At 36.7% G+C, this 20599-nt stretch overlaps 1 protein-coding gene across 2 annotated transcripts in view; it reads right to left on the bottom strand.

Annotated features, from left to right (window-relative positions):
- Positions 1 to 1870: 1870 nt before the first annotated feature.
- Positions 1871 to 20599, bottom strand: part of chchd6a (coiled-coil-helix-coiled-coil-helix domain containing 6a) — a 49725-nt gene continuing 30996 nt past the window's right edge. For both annotated transcript variants that reach the window (XM_017411446.2, XM_017411447.2), the window contains 2 exons: positions 18413 to 18548; positions 1871 to 2463 (listed from right to left, as the gene is read on the bottom strand). In XM_017411446.2, the coding sequence (XP_017266935.1) occupies positions 2440 to 2463; positions 18413 to 18548 (160 nt within the window). In that variant the 3' untranslated portion in view covers positions 1871 to 2439. The remainder of the gene's footprint in view (positions 2464 to 18412; positions 18549 to 20599) is intronic.

The following is a 20599-nucleotide window of genomic DNA, read 5'->3' as shown; positions in this document are numbered from 1 at the left end:
AGAAACTACACAGAGACGGGTTCGACACCAGATTGAGCCACTCATGACAAGTGGGACTATTTGTCACACGAATAGCTTCAACATGTTAAAAATTCAAAGAAGAAGCCTGCGAGTACTCTGCAAGTCCTGGAAAGCAATGGAGAACCACTGCAAATGTCTGGAAATGTTTTAGAGACTCCATCATGAATGCCGCTCACCAACTAGTTGCCGAAAGTTGCAGCCCAGTGTGATACTAAAAGCAGGGATGTGACAGTAAAATTGTTTTTTTTTTTTTTTTTAGTTTTCTACATATTTGTCATTTAAAGAGGAAACAAGGAAGTAGCATCTACTTTTCAAGAAACCTGATTTCCCTCATATTTGCAAATGATCTCAATCTAGCTCTGTCTGACTTTGGTGTCATGTATTTATTTTTTCTCATTTTTAGGTTCCATTATGATGATTCTTTATGTTTCTTTAGCTCGTCTCTTAGTCTGCTGTCTTCAGAAGTAAAATAATTAAAAGCAAGCCATTCTTACAGCAACTTATGAAACAAAGATTGTGTGTATTGGAGAATTTGAAACCTTCAGTCCTACACAAGCTCTCTTGAAGCTGCAGATAGAGAAATTTTTGCCACAACCTTCACCTAGTTAAACAAGTAATGGCAGGCGTGGGTGTTAACCTCGACACACACACACACGTGCAGCATCTCTCTGAAAGGTTCAAGCCGGCACCTGAATACTCCTCTTTCTCGTCTGTATTCTCCGCGCAGCCCCCACCCCAGCCTCCTGTACCCCCTCGCTCTGAGCTCCCTCCTTCGTGGCGCTGCAGTGGTAATTGGGTATGACATGGGATCAACAGGGAGAGAGCGAGGACGCATTTGAATGCGTCGACTGTCGTCTTCCTCGCTCCTCTTTTCAAACCGGCTGCCTTGCAGCTCCCAGCCTGAGCTCACTGCTGTTACCGTAGCAACATCTGCGTGACCGCATCCCCCACCCTCCTCTTCCACCTCCGTAGCGTTTCTTTTATTAAGATTGGCCGCAAATGCCCAAATGACTGTGTGCGCGTATGTGAGGTGCATTGCAGCACTGCCAGACTAACTCCCAGCTCTAAGCCAATTACTACAGCTTCACTGCAGATTTTAAAGCTACAACTCAAGGAAAAAAAAAGAAAGAAAATTACCCGGAGTCGAGAAAATGTAGCCACTTGAACCTAACCCATTACATTAAGTCAATCAAGCCTATTATTGCACACCTGGGTGCATCTTATTGTTGCTCAAAGTGGTCATCTCCAGCTCTACGAGTCACATGGCTGCTGCTAATCACTCCATACTGCTTCCTCTCATCAAAGCTCTTTTTCTTCTGAAATAAAAATGTTTTTAGTGGCGCATGATTGTATTTGAAACCTTTCTTTTTGTTCGAAATTTTTCTTCATTAAATTTCTGGTCAAACAGAAGGACAAAGTCATTCTAATTATTGCTTTTTTTATTCTTCAGCTGAGGTAGAGAACTCAGCTGTTTTAAAGAAACGTTGAAATGGAATCTCTAATTTAGAAACTAACTTTGCGACGCATGTCCATTTCTTTTAAAGACTTCTGGTTTAAAATTCACTGTAAGACGTGAGAATGACGACGATATGACCTCAGACAAGAACGCTTCATTCTAAATTATGTCCTCTTCTTTAGTTTTAGTTTGAAGACATTATAGGAATAAAACTATTATTTTTTTAGTGTTTATTATAATTATTGTATTGCAACCACAAACGTTTTCAATTGAACTGCAATTTTTTTTTTTTCCCCCAACATGTTTAGAGAAACTGATTAATCACTAAACAGTCAGAAATACACACATTAAATTGTTGTAAAGTTTGAAAAAGAAGAACTAAGAACACAAGAATGTCATAGGATATGAATGTTTTAATAAAATCATTCATACAGTCACACGTCTGATGCATACAAGTCAGCCAGGATTACCTGAGCTCGTTCCTGTGTTGCTGAAATTATACAAAACTATAAACCTCAAAAAAAAATTAAAAAAAATGAACCAGTTTTTCTTTTAGTCTGAGATCAAAATGCAATTTCTTTGCACTCTATTCAGCACACTTCAGAAATTTGTTTATTTTTCATCCCTTGAAAAGCTGCAGAGCTTTGGACGTGAACTGAGTCATATATTTGGCAGATAGAAAAGTGACCCTGAACGCATCTTTACATCTCCAATTCATATGGCTGAATTAAAATGACTCAGACCATAAACTAAGTGCACACACTTTTTCAAAAGCCTTCCTGCAGATATCAGCAGTGTTTTAACATAATACTGCAGATAAATAGCATAATAACATTTTCAAAACAAGGCATGCTAACAGCAAATCAACTTTCTCAATCGAAACAAGAACATAGCAAATGCTACTTTTAGTGTCTAATGACAAGTCTTCATCAAATACAGCTTTTACCCTTTCCTCCCACTCTTCATCCATGGTTGACCACCATATTCTAAGAGAGGAAAAACAAGAGACAAAAAAGAAAATTAGACTATTTGAAACCCTGCAACACCTTCTGACCTTTGAGATGCTCTTAAGTGCACGGACTGTACCTTTTTTGTCCAGACTTTTTCACCTTTAACTGGGCACATTTGAAAGGTCAGATTTGGTAATAATAGGAATTATCTCAGTAATGGAGCAAAGACAACCTGTTGACCTATGTTAGACAGCTACTTCAGATGAGTTTTCAGACTGTGATGTATTAAATCAAATAACATGGAGGTACACAACAAGAGTGTAGACTTTATTTGGTGATGAAGATTTTATAATTTAAAACATTTACATTTTGAAAGACATAATTTAGACTCTGATGATGATGATGATGGATAGAATCCAGTTCATAAACTTAACGATGTCTAAGTTTTATTTTAGAGAATGCGCACATGATGAAGGTGGCATGCTGTTTCTTAGAACACATCATTTAACAAACTAAGGTTTAACTAGCCAAATTGACATTAGCAGTGGCACCATGGAAACCTCTTCCTTCAATGATGCGGAGCAGCTTTATCCAAATGTAAAAATTAAATCTAGTGGTTGTGTTTTGAGCAAAATGAATAAATCTAAATATTTAGAGTTTGAAAATATGGGAAAATCTAAGTTTTAAAGTGGGTGTCTAAAAATACATGGCATATATGTGAGGTTTGAACAGAAACAATATTTAACCTGATGGTTTCACAGCATAGCAACAAGAGCACAAAAACTTAACACTGGAAAATACAACAAGAAATCATGACAAAAGACAAAAACAAACATGTCATTTGAACGAGTTAATAACCTCTTCCTATTTAGCCAACATTAACCTTATTAAAGTTATACAAAACCACATGTTTGGGATTTTTACTCTGGCTTGAAAGGCGGTGGGTGATATGCATTCGTTTAAGAAGTGTCAAGCCTTAAATTTAAACATTCTTAACTTTTAAGTCCCTACAGTCTGAAGTTGCACAAAACCTCATATCTGACCAGTGCAGGCAAAAAACTGGTTAGATTGGAGTTTCCATTTAAAGCTTGTAGTGTCTCCACTCCTTTAATGTCAATGCAACAACTATAACCAGGATATGTACCAAAATTGTGTTTTCTTTAATATGTATTCATAAATCAGAAAGTTAAAAAATGTTTTCAAAAGTTCTTCAATCATTTGAAATTTTGAGTCATTCTGTTACAGTTCCTACTCCCCCTGGCCTTTTTGCCAATTTACACTAGCGTGTTTCTATAGTAACACAGAAAGCACCACCATCTATATCAACCAATAAATATTAACCCACAATTATATTCTCTGACAAAAATCTCAAAATGCACAACCACAGCAAGAAGCCCTTTTAAACCTTTAAAAGTGCATATTATACACCATTATGGTATTATTCATTGGTGCAACACTAAACATTTTATTACAAGCAAAGGCAACTTCTTTTTCTAAAGCCACATGTCATTTATAATAAAATGTAGCACCTATAAATGACTTGCCAACAACATAATGGATTCCCCACCATTTGGTCTAATTGAATATCATTCCTGAGTTAAAGTAGCCACTGGCTATGAAAAGTTGCTGAGGTTACATCACACTGTGTACCTGTTTGGGTCTGGGCTTTCATAATAAGCCTATTTTCATTTCATGTGGCTCTGGCCAGTAGATCAGCAAGACAGGATGATAGAACTTTAGAGAAAAAAAAAGAGGGACAGAGGCCGATCACTGTAGGAGATAGAAAGAGAAAAACAAATAACCAACGAGAAGTCAGAAAAGGCAGGGGAGCAGAAGAAGTCAGCCTGCTCCCCATTTTGCAGAATCTAGCTTGGGAGCCTTGACTCAATTGGAAATCCATTTTATCTGATGACTGGCAGGCAATTGGAAGTCCCAGGTGATAGGCTGTGGCTCTGCGGTTGATAGACCTGACCACTCCAAACTGCTGAGGGATGGAGGGATGGAAGAATGGAGCAGAATGTGGAGAACAGTAAACACTACAAACACTGGCTTCGCTAACAAAGTTCATTTCAAGCTACAACTAGCAGCCAGCTTACCTACAATATGATCAAAAACACAAGAAATAAAACAGCACCTCATCAAATTTCAGTTAGTTCACATCTCAAAATCAGCAAATGCTTCAGTTGAAAGTTAAATAATTGAGGTTGTTTATGGTTGGTTTTATCATACATCCTAGGTGAATTGATAGGAAGTTGACAAGTCCTGACTGAAGCAATTAACATTACAATGTTTTGTATCTTCAGTCTTTCTTTAACATGAGAAGTGCAGATTAATTTACATAATTTACCATATGACTGATATAACTGTTTCAATGCTTAAGGTTTAAATGTATTGAAAAAAGTTAACAAATCTGCTAAATATAACAAATTACAGGCTGCGTGAACCAACAGGCAATTACTGGTATATTTACTTATAATTAACTTATATCGCTTTGACAGATTGTCTCTGATTTATGGTGACATTTCCCCCAACCAGCAAATGCTTTTTCCTCCATTTAAAAGAGAACTCCTCCCTTGCTGCTTATCATCACTTCGAGCCGAGTGATAGCCGAGCTGAGTGAAAAGGAATGCATCCACACATTCCTGGGCATTTTTTTACAGTAGAAAAGTGCTTGTCAAGTAACAATTTTCATCTATATTCAAACACAATGTTGCACACAGAGCAAAACAGTTTTTCACCACTTTTTGGCGAAATTGACTTGCACAGATTTCAGCAGTAAAAATTGATGGCAAGTGAGACTTTCTGGTGTAGGACATGTTTATGTTTTCATCCTCAAGGCTTGGATTCCAGGTAGTCACAATGGGCAGGGGCTGAAGGTGATTGGTCAACTTTGCAGGGAAGTTGCAAGAATTGGACAAAGTTGCGAGACTGAGCAAGATTTGCAGGAATTGGTTGAACTTAAGCAAAACCGTAACTTCCTGAAGTGACTGAGAGTAGCACACCATAAAAGAAACTGCTGCTCCCACAAACAACTGTTTTCAAAGTTTTCCGAGACCAACTCTCCATGACACAGGTTCAAAAAAAAAAGTTTCACAGTAAGTTGTGTTGGTTACACAGTACACACACACAGCACTGGATATAATGTAAGACAGCCTCTGTAAGCCAACATAAACATCATCCAAAAACTACTTCCTTTGAGCCTGAACAGTTTCTTAGGATTGGAGAAATAATTAATGCCAACCTAAAAAAAATCTTTGCAGGTAAAAACATTATAATATATCAGCTAATCAGGAGCAGGTTATCTTAAAGAATGATGCTAAAGAAGGTCAATGCTGCCCCATTAGGATTTATGTCAATAGAAATGCAGTTGAATCAAATTTTGGCTAGAAAGATGTTATATTAGTGCAGTCTATGTATCATTTACATTTTTTTCTATTCATATTAACAATTTTTGTACAAGATTTCATTTACATCAAACTAAAAACCATGACAGAATCAATTGTTAGAAAATCATGAATGACAAATCCAGATATTTTGTTTTTTTAAAGTCAAAAAAAGAAAATGCCTTTGAAATATTTAAAAGACAAGAAGCCTTTAAATCGCTGCAACACAACTTTGAATAAACAATTTCTATAGTTCCACATGAAAGTGAACTTGTCGACATAACTCTAAGTGCAAACAATAGTGCCCTGATATTTATTTATTCACAAAAAGGCCAGAGAAGAAAGCAAAAATTGATCTTTTCAGGAGAACTGGGTGTGAATTGGAATGCAATCACAAAAGAAATACTCGCTTGAAATCATAAAGAAAAAGAAGCAGAGAGACTGACAACGGGACACAAAACAGCCTGGTAGAAAGTGGATTGTTTCGATAATGTTGTGGCTGTTTGAAGGCAACAAAAGCCAGGGAAAAATCCACCTAAAAGCCCTGCTGCTGTTCTCCCTTATCCCAGCCAGTGGTCTTGGTTCCACAAAACTTCCTACTAAGCATGCGCAGGAGGGGGGGTAGTAAAATGGTGACTAGTCTATCGGTGTGAAGTGTGGCCAGAAAAAATACATAAAAGAAAATAAAAATAGGTGTGTCAATTGCTTAGTTGAGGTGGCTTTCAGTACAACCCAATACAAAGCTATGTTGGATTATTATTGGGACCCCGACTGGAAAAAGCAGAGAGAGGGATGGAGTAGGGGGTCTGGTGGCGAAAAGCTGACAGATTGGTGATGCTCCAAAAGGTCAGGGTACAGTAAGTGAGGGGCACAAACTCGGGGAAAATGCCTCTCTAAGGGGGCAATTGTCTGTATGCTCAACTCTGCCCCCTGTCTCCAAGTATCCACACATCCTCCCCCCAGTTTTTCACCGTTTGAAGTCTTTTGACACATTTGAGGGCCGGCAGGGTCCACGAGGTAGATGAAAGACGGAACGGAGGCTAGGATTTGGCATGATGTGCTGTTCGATCGCACAATGAACAGCAACAAAAGACAAGAAAAAGGGAATGCAGAGAGAGAGGGGGAACGAAGAAAGATAACAAGGGAAAATGTGACAGAGGCCGTTTTCACATCTTTCAAAGAAAAATACAAAGTGTAAAAGTAAAAACACGTAATTTTAGCCTCCATATTGAACAAAAATGGGAGGGGGGGTCTGCTATGAAATATACACACGAATAGAAAACAGACAATTTTAGTAAAAAGGTTGACTTGAGTTATTATAACCTTTATAAATAAATGTATTCTGTCAATACCAAACTATTGGATAACACAGGTTTAAAGTTTCCATAAGGTTTTTCACCTCACCGTCAGTTTTCATTTACATTTCCTTAAATGTGACTTCTCTAACACCAGTTTTAGCTGTACTTTACTTAATAAAATAACTGCTCAAAATAAACTAAGGATCAATTTTAATTCTAATTTGAAACATTTTAAAGTGCACTTATTGGTGAATAAAATGTAATTGATTTTAATTCTACTTGATATGACTAAAAAATGTATTTGTGTATTTTAAATTTTGAATACATTGTAGTAATACATAAAACATTTCAATAAAACGCAGCTAAATCTTGGTGGTGGACGTTTTCCATTTAGGATATGAATAAGGGTTTGCTGGAAACAAGAAAAAACAAATCATTGGTCCAATATCGTATGCACTGGATTTTCAGCATTACGTTTTCCAAAATCACCAAAAGCTAGAAATGGACACAACTGAACTATTCACTCAACATGAGTGAAAAAACTTTATTCTCTTTTGAAAAAGAAGACCCAGTTTAGATTTCTTATGAAAGTTTCTTGCGGAAGTTATGGGATGCTGTTAAATTTCTACTTTATTGAGTGACATATTTTCATGAAAAATACTAAGCAGAAAGAGCTTAGCAAAAAGGCAAAAATAACACCATGAATGTCTAAATCTAAAAGCATGTTATTTTGCCAGAGTTTGAATAGCTAGATTGAAAACTATAGTCGAGGGTGCACACAATATAAGAGAAATAGACAACAAAGAGAAAAAGGGACAGCTGATAATGGCACTTTGCGGAGATTGGTTGTGATCGGCTGTACAGTGATCAATGCCAGCATGAAAGGAGGCAACACTGATGGTTTATTATAGAGGGAGCAGCTACCAACAGTATGAAAATAAAATCAATAAGTCAACTGTGGAGAGGGGGGGGAGAAAAATGAAGAAAGCTGACAAAAAAGGAAAGGGGTGTACGAAAAAGAAAACAAACAGGAGACATGACAGAATAAAACAAGAAAGATAAAAAGTGGAGAAGACTCAGAGGAAAATAAGTGTTTCAAATAGTGGTAGAAGCTAGATTAAAAAAAAAGCCTGGCTTAAAAGAATCACAAAGAGAAAATAAAAAATGTCAGAAGGAGGAAATGTTTAAAGTCAGATGAAAGATAAGTTTGAAGTAAAAAGCAACAAATAAACCAACTGATAAAAACTTTTTAACAATGAGATGTGACCATGCTTTGGCATAGGTTTTGTGAACATGTTTTTTGTAATTAATTTGTGCAGCTACATCCAAACAGACACAAAGTTAATCTGTTTTTATTTAGCTTGCTTTTAGCAGATGTTACAACACTGATGGAGTTTAGACGGTGGGTGTACGCCTCAAACTCTTTGTTGTGATCTTTGAGAAGGTGGAAAAGTAATACACATACAGTGTGGCCTGTAATGTTTGTAATAGTTACACTTTTTTTTTAAATACTTAGCTATCCAAGACACAATTAGGAACAACAGAAATCCTTGGTCTGGGTTTTGATTTGATATGTTGAATTCTGAAACATGCAATTAAGGAGACAAATGTAATATAACAAATAAATAAACGATGAATGGAATGTCTCCAAAACTTGTTAAACAAATGACATCCAATTTAATGAAAGCAAGTGCACAATTTATTACTGAGCCAGGTAAATGATTGATCCTGCTGTTTTCATCTTCTTTCTGTTGTACTAAATACTCTTTGGCTGCCAGCAACATTTGTTATGTTTTCAGTCAACACAAGCAGAAATCCACTAGTAAAAATAAGCCATTGCTGAAACAAACCATGATGGCTCTGACTTGATGGAAAGGCAAATTATTACTGTTCTGATCAGCGAAGAAGCCACACAGACCTTCCATGGGAAGTGCCCCCATGCAGCTCAGCGTGGTTCCTAACTGAAAATCACTCACTGTGGCCAAGCTGTCACACAATCAGCAGTTTAAGGTCACCTGCTGATGGCTAACTAGCCATGGAGTGTGGAATGGCACAAACACACTTGCTTTTAGTTTTGATTTGATTTGTGTATCCTAGCTGGTGGTCAACGTGTGAAAGCAAATACGCGGATAAAAAACAATGCTTGCCCGAAGGCTTAATGACTACATAATTACAGCAACAAAAGGAAGTAAAGTGATAAAAAGTTTAGGCGTCAGAGTGGGGGCTTTAGAAAACAAAGTGCACAAACAAAGTGCATGCTGGTTGCTATTTACAGGAGATACTCTGTCTTTTTGAGGCAAAAATATTAGTGAAAATAAAGCTCCATGCAAATATGTCAACAACAGAGCTTCAGAAAGAGGCCACTTAAAATAAAAATGGTCCAAAATAATAACATCAAGGCTGCTGAATTATACTGTTGGAAAGTGGAAAACTTTTAAAAGCATTAACTCCACCTATTGATAAACTAGGCATGTATTCTTCATGACCACGAGTCATTTACTGAGGGGCTTCAAATGTGTGCAGCATTTGTTTCTGAAGTCCTACAAATATCTACTAATCAGCTAAGACCCCATTCACACTGGAATGCCATTTTGTGGATATGCAAAGGTTCTTTATTGTTTCAGTGTTGCGTCCATATAGAAATAGGAGTTTTAGAAGCCATTAAATGACATTTTTGAAATCCAGATTCCAGAGTGAGAAAATCTTTAAACGCTCACCTCTAATCTAACCTACAACCCAGATGCTAGTTTCTCAACTACAGCAAAACCTTTGTATTCTGTGTTACTTCAATGAGCAGAAAAGGGTGATAAACTATAAAACTGCCTCGACTAGAGCATCTCTGGAGCACCTATGTTGAGCAACAATGCATGGTATTGAGAATTGCTGCTTTTTACTTCTTTGTCAATACTGTAGATAAGCTCACATTTATCATAATCTGACTCTGATACTGCAAAAAGTAATCAAGAACTTTTGAGATAAACAGTACGTTTAATAGTGCATTTGTTGCAAAGCACCTGTCGAATGGTTGTTTATTATGAAAAGCAACTAGGCCACATACCCCCATTATAACAATTCAATCTTCAAACCGACTGTAATGAGTCAAGCGGGGGTCATACTTCATGAAGTTGGGTCTCATTCATGTGGATGTGTGACGAAAACTGCGTCATTTTGTTCTCGTAGCAGCTTCGTCTGCCGCTTCACAACACAAGGCCCTGGCTGAACTTTTTCTCAGAGGTTTTCGCCAAGAATTGTGTGATTGGTTGGACATTGTTGTGGGCGTGTTTATGGTGAAAAAGCCGGTGAGCTTTAATGGAGTAATTTTGCTTCTACTGCTCCACTGAGAAGCAGCTGGCCAAGACTGTTAGAAAATACAGCTGTCTTTACAGCCGTGTGTGCTAAAACAAAGGTCTCACAACCACGTGACCGCACACCCACTTCTTGACTTTTTATGGAGTGTGACAGAGCCTTCAAGCTGACCAGAGATGCAGGCAAACACTGGGTTTACATTCAGTCATTTAATTTAAAGTTCGGTTATATTTGTTTCTTTTGTGGCACTTTATTATAAAAGAAAAAAAATGCACCACTAAAAAAAAGTCTTACTGTACAAAACAGAGATTAAATAGAGATATTGCTTTCTTTTCTTATCTATAGAAATTTGATTTTCATCACTGTGCCTTTGATTAAAAACATTCAGAACTACGGTAATTATTTTTTTAAGTCTAACAAGTTTGCACAAGTTTACTCACTTAAGTAAATAATTATTTCCAAAAAGATAATAGCAAATAAAAACAGGAATAAAGGGGCATACGGAGTAGGAAAATTATATGCAGTAAAGTGGGAATAATAGTTTAAAAACATTTATTTTTGTATGATATAACTACCTAGCTATGTCTGCCTCTTTTTAAATCTTTCTATTGTTAGGAGGGCAATTACTGCCTGTAACAGAAAGCAGTATAGAAGAAACAACAGGAAATAAGTGAAAACAGGTGCAGCAGAGCTCCCTGCTTGAATGCCTAAAGTTTATGGTATTTGTCATGACAAAAAAAAAAACCATAAATAAATAGAAAAACAAACAAACAAAAAAACAACCCATTTATTGTTTTCTGTGCTAGCCCACACACTGTTGGTATCCCGGTGCCTGTCAGTGTGTCACATTATACACATTTATCCTGGTTTCACTCTGCTCTTCTCCTGTCTTCAGCTTCCTGAAGGATTCACCTGCTGTAGCCATCAAATGATGCAATGCAGCTAGTAAGAGTTAAAACCATACACTCACTGTTTTTCCCTTTTTTAGAATTACTATAAATTTAGCAACTGTATACCAAAATAAAGTAATGCAACATATTTTAGCATTACATGGATGCGGAATAAAACCACACAGTATATGGAAAATGGAACTTTTCAATCCTAATCCTTTGTTTTGGTAGAAGACCAATTTGTTCCTACTTTAGTCTTTATCCGTTTTTCTTTAAAACTAAACTGGGGTGAAGTTTTTATTTTATTTTTAGTTTTTGGTCTGTTGGCAGTCACAGCTAATGAGGTACAAACAGACCTTCAACTGAGAGCACAAGAGTAGCAAAAATTTAGGGGAAAAAAATAAAAACTAAGAGCACCCAAATGAACATCACCTTTAAAAATCTATTCCAAACTATTTGCAAAAGCATTAAAAACTATAACTGTACAATGTGGCAAAATCTAAGATCTTTAAAGTTCTATTTCTGTTTTCTCTAGTGGGCAAGAAGTCACACAAGTACAGTGTCAGAAACAGAGTCAAAGAAAAAAAAGTTTAATAGATATAAAGTTTGCAGAGAAGTTCTGCACTTTGAAAGAATTTAGAAAAAAAAAAAAAAACACTTCTGAGGCTTTAGCCCCAATTAAAACAACCCAAACCAATTTAGAAGCTCGGAGTGAAACTCCTGTGTCTGAGTTTTTTATCTTAGATGACTGCTCTCTGAACAAATATAAAAACTGAAGATAAATCTAGTTGTTAATTAGGCCTACTTTAAAGAAAGCTCCAAGACGCTCTGTAATATTTATTCATGCGTAGCAGTGAGGTGGAAGGAGTTCAACTGGTTGTTCGCTTCATAAATTCTGTGTCAAAACTTGAGGTGTATTTAAGTGAGAATGTAAGGAGGGCTGTGTGTGTGTGTGGTCAGCTACAGGTCCAGTAAGCAGCTGAAGCTCCTCATTCTTCTTCATTAGTGCTGACTGCTGAGAGGCCGACTGTCCCTCCCCCCCTCCTCTTTCTCCTTGCATCTCTTCATCCTGTGTCCATCTCCAACCCTGCCCCCATGACCATATATTTCAGTTATCCTTCTCTTTTTTTTTTAAACCACCCTACATACCCATTAATTTCTTTTACTGTTTTGTCCCTTTTAACCTCAGGCTTTCTCCACCGTCTGCCATCATTTGTTTGATTTGCTCTCCAGTATTTTTTTCCCCCCAGTTCTTCTTTTTCACATCATGTCTGTTATTACATGCCCCTCCTCCCCCCTTTCATCACATTCTTCACCCATTACAATTTACTACTTAAATTTGCCCATCATTTTTTTCTCCACTTTGACCACCTATATTGTGCCTTTTCTTCTTTTTTTCTACAATATATTTATTATTTTGGTTTTTGGTCATTTTTCTTCCAACTTTATTCTTTTTTTCCCTTCTGCTCTGCCTGTAGATGAACTCTATTAAAATCTCTATTTCTTTAGAACCAGTTTCCAGCTCCCAGATGTCCACACTTCATTTCAGCTTTCACTTTACGGATAATTGTTTCTACTTTTATTTGTTCTAATGCCCTAATACTATTTCTCGTTTCTCACCTTTTCTCTTTTTCACTGTTTTGCAAAAAAGACAACAACATTTTTGTTCGGCCTTTCACATCTCCCACCCTCAACAAACAGTATTTAGCTGTTCGTACATATACAGCATACATTTTTGTATAACAGCTTGCTGTTTTAACCATTTTCTTGGCATTTTTTCTTCTTGCCAGTATTGTTATCAACCAGAAGAGTGACTGAGCTGTTATGATCTTTGTACCAGCATGCTTCCAGTTCAATAACACAGAAGTTAAAAGGAAGAGAAGAAAAAAATCAATATTAGATTTTACAGTATACTGCTGTGATTCACTGGCTTTGCAGAAATCAGTGAACATTTAGACTGGCTACAGATACTGATTTATTATCAACACTGGGAGGAGTGATTATTTTGAAAACACACATATCAAAAGTTGATAAAAAGAGTTGTTTATGCCTTTATTTTCAGGTGTCCTGTTTACAGTGAATCAAACTAGCCCAGTTAAAACAATAACAGTGCTCATGCATAGATGGCTGTGTCATTATACATCATAATGTTATTTCCAAGATTGGTTCACTACCTTTGTTTTCATTCATGGTTAGTTTCTTTGCAATGTGAAACCATCACTTCTGCACAAAACATTTTGAAACAGCAAGACATTGCATTGCAACCACTGAAACAATAATATTCACTTCACTTGTCACTTGAGGAAATTTGCTACTTCACAAAATAGTCCTATTCCTAAATACAATCAATAAATAAATCTCTAAGTGGTCGAAGCTAGATGGCACACACAATCTGTCAGCAGTAAAAACCTCTGGCTACAATTTTAGACTTCTGCGGTGTTGAATGCCAGGGCTGTCAGTAAGTCCAGCAGCCTAAAACCTTCAACTGTAGCACACCAGAGTGTACAAAATTAGGGGTTCTTGCATTGGCTGCTCTTTAGAATTTATGGTTTCTCCTAACTAAGCTGACAGATTTCCTTTGTTTCCTAGCCTGTAGTTTTAGAGCAAAAAGGGAAAAAACTCCCAGTACTAACAGCTACATAAGGACATTAAAAAAAAAAAAAAAATTAGGTTTTGCAAAAGACCAAAAACTATAAGAACCTAAATTTGTTTTAATATTCTGAAAATACAATACAATATACAAACTGGCAGCAAATGTGGAAAATAGGCAATTCTGTGATATTAGGGGAGAGAAAACTTTACATACAGACGTGTTTCCAAATCCCAGCTTTAATCACTCTGTGACTTCACCCTCAAATGTTTTTCTGCTGGCTGATTCTTTTTCTCCCCTCTTTCTGTGTGGTTCTGTTTATTTCTCTCTTTCTCCTCCGTCTGATGGGCAGCTTTAACTTCAGCACTAACTCCCTGGGTATTAGAACCAAAGCCTGCTACACCTGTGTAACCCTCAGCAGGGTTTTAGTTATATGTGAGTGTGTGCATGTGCCTCAGCGGTTGGCCCTGCTTAGAAGGGAAAAAAAAATAAAGCTTCAGAGGTCTGAACTTGCAATCGACCAGATTCTGGCCTCACTGAAGCTCCACTTGCTTCTGTGGATATGGTGGATTAATAGTTATCTCTACGTTTCTTTCCAAATACTTTGTTTTCTATCAACTAATATCCTCACTGTTTTTTTTTTCCAATTTTAAATTCAGCATAGCAAAATATTAGATTATTAATTTGGTCCATATTAGAACCTAACATTAAGTAAATTTAACCTCAGATAAGTAAAAACACCTTATATATTACATTGAGTAAATATATATTTACCAAAAACTAAACTTGAATGTATTAACAGTGTATAAAAAATAAAGCGGTTAAATGATTCACAGAACTTGGGAGTATAAGTAGAGGTTAGGTGAGGTGACGTGCTGGTTTTTGTCTGTGGAAGAAAAAAAGAATACACAAGAAAAACATCCAAACTTAACACGGGAAACCGTGCATGGAATCTCATCTGTGCAACAATGCCAATCAATCCACCATCACGCTGCCTCATCTATGCTTTCACAGGTCTCAACCAGCATGTTGTCAAAGTCGATAACAGCAGAATTAAATAATACTGAACAAGAATTACTCATTTGGAAGTGTTGCTTCTTCTCTCTTAAAAGAATCTGGTGGCACAGTTTAGGTTGGCAGAAACGTCACATCAATGTGCGTGCAAACATGGTGGAGGAAGGTTGTTAATTTGAGTTTGTTTAGCAGAAACAAAGCCTGCAGACTTCTTTACTTATTACAGGTAAATATGTTTCTACAAGCTGCTGAGTTTTGATTTTCTGTTTGTTTCTTTCCAATCTTTATTAGATCAGATTCTGCTGTAGTAACATAAGATTTTCCAAAATGATTTTTCTCCACCTTTTTAAAAATATCTCGTTTTTTCTCTCCCTTTTTTTCCATCTCCTTCCTCCATTGTTTGCTGAGCTTCTGAAACTGATCACAACCAGGCTGTCTCTGAGACTGGCACTAAATGACTTGAGAATCCCACCAGGCATACAGACAATGAGTTGTGTGTGTGTTTTGACTGTATTCCCCTCCAAGAGTGCAGATAAATGACTGTAGAATCCCACGGCGTGTCTGGACAGTGTGTATGTATTACATGTAGCTGTGCCCATGTCTGGTTCAGCTTCCCAGTGGATAATGAGTTGAGGTTATTTGCTTCAACTCTGCAGGCTCTGTGGGATCTTCCCCTCATTTGCTATCAAACCCACACATCCACACACACACAAAGATGGTTGCATAACTCAGCGGGGAGACATCTGTGATATGGAGGCCTGTCCACTGACCCGCTGTGACACTGATCAAAACACATCCCAGTCGATTCTTTGGAATGACAAACAGGAGCAGGACTAAATTCGGTCCTACCTCAGTTCTCCCTCACTTGTTTAATAAATGTTATGAATAATAAACTCACATTTGTTGGCTTTATCCTCACAGGTGTTTTAAAGATTTAGCTCAGTTGAATTTAACATGGAGTTGAACATGGCATAGCAAAATTTAAATAATTAAGCCTAAATTCATAACTAAAAGATTATTTTGCCTTTAAACAGTCATACCTTACAATGCCATCTTTTTTCACTATTCTTTCAACTTAGTTGGTTCCCAATCATAGCAGCTACTTCTTCACAGGAAAAAAAAAGTTAACAGTGTGAACCGAACTAGCTGTGACATCTTTTAAAGAAACCAAATTAAGAAGGAACTTTAAAAACTTTGGGAGGGGTGTGCTGGAAGTCAGGGATGAGTCTCAGGGGCCAATCAGATATTCACACAACACAAACACGCATACACACATTAAAGAAAATGACTTCAAACTATCCTTTCTTCCCTTCTCATTATCTCACACCAGTTTCTTTTACACAGGCGCACATCATGTTAGACCTTGTGTGGTCATTTGATTTTATGTTTACACAAACATAAGAACACAGTCATTGCTGTGGTTGAAATTACACTAAAATAAAATACACGCTACTTGGACAACAGAGGAATCATTGTTCAGAAAACTAACTGCATGTCCAAAGAGAAGCTTCAATAACCCTAAGTAGTAAGGAGGAGATGTGAGCAGAGATCAGTATGAGGTAGAATAATATCCTGCATGAGTGCAAGATGAGCAACTATACTGTCAAACTTTTAGGCACAAAGTTTGGAAGCACAGACCTCCAGTTTTCGCTCCTTCTTCTCTTCCTCCTCACATTTTCTCTTTAACTTCAGTCATGAACAAAGATCAGAAATTCTTCTCCGAGTTTAAGAACACAACCACAGCTCCAACTTAGAGTATGTCAAAAAGCAAATATAATGGGTAATTTTTACACAGTGCATGCCTAACCAGTTGATCTCGTTTGTTTTATTCTTGGCTCAATACAGAAAAAAGTTTTATCCCTTTTCTCTGCTTAAAGACAGACAGATTTATTGAAATGCTCAATCAATGATTTCTCTCTAGAGTTCTATGTAAATAAAAAAGAGATGAAGTGAAACGGATCATTTGTGTTAAAGTAGTGTGCTTCACTGTTTCTTTTTAACAATAAATCAGACAAGGATAATTGATGTTTCCTTTTAAATGAAATAAGGATTCATCTAAAGTGTTTATTTGCTTCGAGATTTTAAGGTAAATATAAAGTCAGTTCATTCATTTGACAGTTTTTGTTTAATAGCAGAAAAATTTAATACTAAAAAATATTGATTATTGCCAAAAAACAAAATAAAGAATATTTTTAAAACAAATAAATACAAGAAGAATTGTTATTTGAACTGTGTTTACTTAAAAAGTAACTTCTCATCTAGTCCACAAAGACAATTGAGAGGAAACAGAAGTTGCAGCTTCATGTTTTCTTCCAAATATTTGTTTAAATTATTATAACTTAATGTATTTATACGGTTAACTATTATTATCCTGAGAGTTTATTTTATAAGTTTCATCATAATGTCAATTTGCCAGTTTCTGCATATTCATGATTGTCTCCAATAACTCACATTAATTAATATCAAACATTGTTTCATTAAAAATAATTTTTGAGATCATAAGTTAAATCAAATTGAAGTTTTAAAGGTTCATTACAAAAATATCCCAAAACACAAAGTAGTAAGATTTTTTTGACACAAACAGTCTACAGAGAGAGCTTTAAATGAATCCCCTTACAGAATTCCATTGGTACGGCTCAATAAATTAAAGCTGCAGCTGATATTAGAACAGGCTTCCTTCAGTTCCAGAGCACACACATCCATGGCAGTGCTAATGTGGTTGAGAACCAGATCAGAAATTATCAAAAACCTTAAATGCAACTGTTGTGGAAAATATCTTGCAATAAATTCAGTTATTTTGTTTTTTCATAGCTCCGTTCGCTTTTCAACCCATCTGATCATTACTTTTCAAACACAAACTAAAAATAACACCAAAAAGGGCCCCCGTTGCAGCAAGGTGAACTTATTTTCAAGCAACCAAACTAGGCTGTCATTTTAAAGGTTGTCAGTTTCAGTTCTGCTAGGAAAACAACTTAATAGTGGGGAGGAACTTGGATTTCAAACTTTAACTTTAGATATTCACTTATGCAAGCTGTTTTCAAAAACAGGATTTCTCTCAGTAAAATCCCTGAGATACAGCATTCAAAATTCGAGCAATTATAACTTTTTACCCACCTTGTTCCTTTTAACTTCTACAGAAAAATGTTGAGAACACAAAATATGTGCTGCTCTAAAACATAACAATTCTATAACTCATGTTTTTGGAAGACAAACAGAATAGTTTGATTTATTGGTAAACTTTTCCTAACTTTGTTAGGGAGATAATATTAGTGTATTTAGAAAAACAAATCTGATAATTTAAAGTAAAAGGATGGCTTTTGAACTTAAAGGAGATTTTAGCTGAATTAAGTAAAATCTATCTGCCTAAACAGTCAGAAAAACTGACTGTAAAGTGATGTAGGTTTTCACTTACAGATACATTAATGACAGCATTTTGTTCATTTTTTTCTTGATATTTCACATCCTATTCCTTCCAGACTTAAGAAAAGAAATAACATCACTTGCCTTCTTTGCAGCATTTATACACTGCATGTATTCTTTGGCCAGGTCTGAACACTTTAAGGTCTGCTCTTTGTTCTCCTTGTAACAGGACAGAATCTGAGCCTGCAGGCCGGAACACACCGGAGCCGTATTACGAGACCTGCAAAAAAACAATCAGACACAAAGATACAAACTAATTACTTTGCAAACAATATTATCGAAACAACAATTTTAGCCACCCCCATAAAAGACCTTCCAGCTGATGCAGGGCACAGGTGGAGAGACAGCAAAACATCATTGTTGTGAAGCTTAGCAGTAGTAACAGCATTAGCTTATTGTCCAGCAGTCTCTTCTGTTAGGCAGCCTGCTGATGCTCCGTGGATAGTTACTGAATCGCTCTCTTTTTGTATTTTACCAGACATGTTGGCCCGTTGCATCACAATGGCTGCCATATTGTGACTACCATACAGCAGCAATACTCCAGTACGGCTGATGTAAAACCATGAGCAACAACAACAGCAAATATCGGCAGTGGAGTAGGGAAGATACTTTGATACTGATCAATAAAAAATGCCTCTATTGGTACATCGATCAAATAAGTGGGAGCATATCAAGACATCCCAGGATATAATTACAGCAGTTCGAGGGAATATGTGTGTTTTTGGAGCATCAGCTCAAAATGGAAAAAGGAGGAGTACCACAATGCTAAAACCTTTGCCTCAGATTGTATTGTAAGCAACAACATCTGAGAGAATAACACACTGTAGCAGACAAAGCACCAGGCTAATATTAAAACCTGCTTGGAAGAAAACGGTTGTTCTAAGACTCAATGTGTAAAAACATTTACCATGTTTATTAAAACAGCAAACTATTTTCACTTCATTGTATACATTTTTTTGTGTACAGCATATAGCTAATGTGAGAGCAGTTGCTAAAATGTGAAACAAATTGTACATTTCACAGTTTTAATTGTTGCTATTGTATATGACTTCATTTTCTACATTCATTTTCTATTATTCTTTTAAGACAGAAAAAAGTGAGAGTAAAAAAAAAGAATCTGCATAAATAAGGCAAGACAAAGATGAAAAAACAAGTCACATCTACACCTGTTTAACAACGAGTGGGAAGTATGGTACGTGCTTCACTGTAAATCACACAATTAGCACTAAATCACACTTAATTGAGTGGGTAGGATCATTTTGATCAAATACAGCAGAAAAGTGAGCTCTGAGAGATTGAATTAGCTGTGCTTAATTTGATATGTGGGCTGTATTATAATTTGTCTTTGCTTGTCTATCTTTGTGAGTGTTAAATATGACAGGTTCGCTGCTTCTGTGCCTTGCTGTAATAGATTCTGACTGATTGAAGCAGAGACAAGCAAGTTAAAAACGCCCACACAGCTACAGACTGGCACGTGCACAACTGCAACCACCAACACACACTTTGTAGTGCGCTTTGAACATCAACAAACAGCTATGTGAGCACACACACACACTTTCCTACATGCCAACATACCGATTTCTACACTGTCCCCTCGTATACACCTTCCCGACGAGGAGCATTTAACACCACATCTAATTGAGAGCCAAATTAAAGGCTCATTTTGCCTTTGACTGTGGAGAAGAACTGACCCTAATCATTTCAATTACAGCATATCCATATCCATGCAGGCACGTACACAGACTTTATTATCAATAAAACTAACATGGCAGCAGTAACTGAGTTTATCTGAGCAAGGGTGATGAAGGTTAAAGACAATAATGACCATAGATGGAGAAAGAAACAGAGAAACGAAATGAGGTAAAACGATGAAGGAGACAGAACAAAGCAGCCATTGGCAATTGCTCAAATACTTATTTCAGATTACCCTGTACCTCCATAGAGCCCCCAGTCATTTGTATTGGATGTTTAATCCACCTTCTTCCACTTTTTGTCTTCACTACCACTCAGTCTCTTCCTTCTTTCTTACGCCTCCCCTCGCCCCCTGCTTTTTGTCACCAAATTAACTACACAGACAGTGCAACACCAAAGCATGCCGTCTTTATCTCTTTCTCTATTTGAGCCCACAGAAGATAAGGAACTCTCCTTTAATTTGAAATAAATGGTCTTCATCAGGGAAGCTGAAGCCTCCTGATAGTGCAACGAAGTTTATTAAAGGCGCTTGAAGCAGAAAATTGGTTCAGCCGCAGCAAAAGCTAAAGCTCTGTCCAC

The sequence above is a fragment of the Kryptolebias marmoratus genome, linkage group LG8 (genome assembly GCF_001649575.2).
Source record: "Kryptolebias marmoratus isolate JLee-2015 linkage group LG8, ASM164957v2, whole genome shotgun sequence".
Lineage (NCBI taxonomy): Eukaryota > Metazoa > Chordata > Actinopteri > Cyprinodontiformes > Rivulidae > Kryptolebias > Kryptolebias marmoratus.
The sequence above is the reverse complement of the archived record's forward strand: the minus strand, read 5'-3'. Positions and strand labels throughout refer to the sequence as shown.